This window comes from Neoarius graeffei, chromosome 1 (assembly GCF_027579695.1).
Source record: "Neoarius graeffei isolate fNeoGra1 chromosome 1, fNeoGra1.pri, whole genome shotgun sequence".
NCBI classification, from domain to species: Eukaryota; Metazoa; Chordata; class Actinopteri; order Siluriformes; family Ariidae; genus Neoarius; species Neoarius graeffei.
This window is the reverse complement of record NC_083569.1, coordinates 36,442,912-36,446,043: the sequence shown is the minus strand read 5'-3', so window position 1 is coordinate 36,446,043 and position 3,132 is coordinate 36,442,912. Positions and strand designations below refer to the sequence as shown.

General features: G+C 47.3%; 1 protein-coding gene across 1 annotated transcript; it reads left to right on the top strand.

The window, feature by feature from the left end:
* The first annotated feature begins 614 nt into the window (after positions 1 to 614).
* On the top strand, positions 615 to 2,495 carry LOC132884842 (SCAN domain-containing protein 3-like). Its single transcript, XM_060918834.1, has one exon. The coding sequence runs from the start codon at positions 615 to 617 to the stop codon at positions 2,493 to 2,495; it is 1,881 nt and encodes a 626-aa protein (XP_060774817.1).
* Positions 2,496 to 3,132: the final 637 nt, after the last annotated feature.

The window sequence follows — 3,132 nt, the reverse complement described above, 5'->3', positions numbered from 1 at the left end:
ATATCCTTGTGGAGATAGGAGAACCTTTCAGAAGATCAACCATCCAGGCAGCATTCCACAAATCAGGCCTTTATGGTAGAGTGTCCAGATGGAAGCCACTCCTTAGTAAAAGGCACATGACAGCCCGCCTGGAGTTTGCCAAAAGGCACCTAGAGGACTCTCAAACCATGAGAAACAAGATTCTCTGGTCTGATGAAACCAAAATGGAACTTTTTGGCCTGAATGCCAAATGTCATGTCTGGAGGAAGTCAGGCACCAATCATCATCTAGCTCAGCAGTCCGCAACCACCGGTCCGCGGACCGGTACCGGTCCGCGAGACATTCCGAACCGGGTCGTGACATTGGGGGGAAATGCCAAAAAAAGGGGGGGATTTTTTATATATAAAAGAGAGAGAGAGAGAGAGAGAGGTGTAAATAAAACATGGGTTCATTTCACGTTAGATAAGTATGCGTGGACGCTGCATAGCCTATTGCATTCGGAGGCCGATAGCACATTTTATTTTTTTCAATCATGATGACTGTCTGACCCGCCCTCAACACATAGGCTATTTTCCCACAGCGCTGCCTCAGATCAGCTCAGTTCTCACGGTCAGTGACAGTGTATATTAGCTACAATGAGCAAGAAGCAGCAAACGTCCTTAGAAAGTTTCTTTGGTTTGGGTAAGGGTGAAAAGAGGTCCAGCATCGATGACAATAATGATCCCGGAAGCAACCCAAAGAAAAAGAAGGGATCTTTCAATAGGAGATATGAGGATTCCTACCTAAAATTCGGCTTTACACAGACCGGTGACTCGCATGCTCCTAATCCGTTGTGTGTGGTGTGCGGGGACAAGCTGTCGAATGAGTCTATGAAGCCATCAAAGCTCATTCGACACCTTGAAACTAAACACCCCACACTTAAAAATAAACCTCTTGAATTCTTTGAGCGCAAAAAGCAAGAGCAAGATTCACAAAAACTCATGCTAAAGACAACTACTTCTGTGAACGTGGCTTTGCTAAGAGCCTTGTACAGAGTGGCGTGTCAAATAGCTAAGTCAAAGAAACCATTCACTATTGGAGAAGAGCTAATTCTGCCTTCTGCCCAAGACATGTGCGATGAAGTGCTTGGGGAGGCAGCAGCCAAAAAGATAGGCTCGGTACCTCTTTCTGCCAGTACTGTGCAGAGGCGCATTAATGATATAGCGGAGGATATTGAGGCGCAGTTGTTGCAGAGGCTAAAAGGGTCGCCGTGGTTTGCAATTCAGGTAGACGAGTCCACTGATGTGGAAAACAGGGCAATACTTCTCGTTTTCGTGCGGTACATTTTTGAGGAGGATGTTGAGGAGGATCTGTTGTGTGTGCTCTCCCTTCCAACAAACACCACAGGTGCAGAGTTGTTTCGGGCGTTGGATGGTTACGTGTCAGGGAAATTAGACTGGTCCTTCTGCATCGGTGTATGTACTGATGGGGCTGCGGCGATGACTGGGCGGCTGTCTGGTTTCACTGCGAGGCTGAGCGAGGTTGCACCTGACTGCGAACACACACACTGTGTCATTCACAGAGAAATGCTGGCCAGCCGTAAATTGTCACCGGAGTTGAATGCTGTATTGAACGATGTCGTTAAAATGGTCAACTTCATCAAAGCACACGCACTCAACACCCGGTTGTTTGAGCAGCTCTGCGAAGAAATGAATGCAGAGCACAAACGCCTTCTCTTGCACGCAGAGGTCAGGTGGCTGTCGAGGGGGAAGTCACTGGCCAGAGTGTTCGAGTTGAGAGAGCCTCTGCAGGCATTTCTGGCAGGAAAACAGTCTGATCTGGCTGCGCATTTCAGTGATGAACACTGGGTGTCAAAACTCGCCTACCTCTGTGACATTTTTGCTTTGCTTAATGAGCTCAACCTGACACTTCAGGGGAGAATGACGACTGTCTTTAAAGTAGCAGACAAAGTCGCTGCATTTAAAGCAAAGCTGGATCAGTGGGGGCGTCGCGTAGACAAGGGTGTATTTGACATATTTCATTTATTAGTGGGGCTATTGGGGGAAACGGAGCCAGCGCCAGCTCTATCACAGTTGGTTCGTAACCATCTCGTTGGGCTGTCGAAAGAATTCGACCGCTACTTCCCAGCCTCCCGAGATCCGCGTGATAAGAATGAATGGATCCGCAATCCATTTGCAAGAATTCCTGACCACCTGTCCGTTCAGGAGGAAGCGCAGCTGATCGAGCTGGCAAATGACAGTGGTCTTAAGACTAAATTTGACCAAACAAACTCTCTGCCTGCGTTCTGGGTAAATGCCAAACGGGAATATCCGGAAATAGCCGTAAAAGCGCTCAAAACGTTGCTGCCCTTCCCAACTACTTATCTTTGCGAGGCCGGGTTTTCCGCAATGACAGTGACCAAAACAAAACTGAGAAACCGATTGGATATTTCAAATACATTAAGAGTGTCACTGTCCAACATCACCCCCAGATGGGACATTCTAGCTGCAGGGAAACAAGCACAGGGCTCACATTAAAATTTAATCGGCTTATGCCATAATAAAATTAGGCCTTTAATTTGTTTCAGCACCTATTCCTATTGTGTTGTGCATGTTGTTTTCATGTTCCTAGTTCAATTTTGTCGTTCAAGTTTATGTTCCTGATTCAGTTTTACTTACTGTTCATAGCTGAAGTTCGCTACTTTTAACGCATGCACAACACCAGATATGGAACCAAAACGATCACCAAAATTGTCCTCCAATTCAAATAATCAATTATTCTAATTTGTAAAAGCATCAGCTAAATGCATTCTCCCAGTGTCTGCTAAACGTAGACACCCCGCCCCCCAGCTCGCGCGTGTGAGACCACGCCCCCCACACACACACCGGGCCGCAGCAAAACAATGCTGAACCAAACCGGTCCCTAGTGCTGAAAAGGTTGGGGACCCCTGATCTCGCTAATACCATCCCTACAGTGAAGCATGGCAGTGGCAGTATCATGATGTGGAGATGTTTTTCAGCAGCAGGAACGGGTTGACTTGTCCTGATAGAGGGAAAGATGAATGCAGTTAAGTACACCGAGATCCTTGAAGAAAACCTGCTCCAGAGAGCTCTGGACCTCAGGCTGGGGTGAAGCACACAGCCAAGAGAACAAAGGCATGGCTTCGGAGAAAGT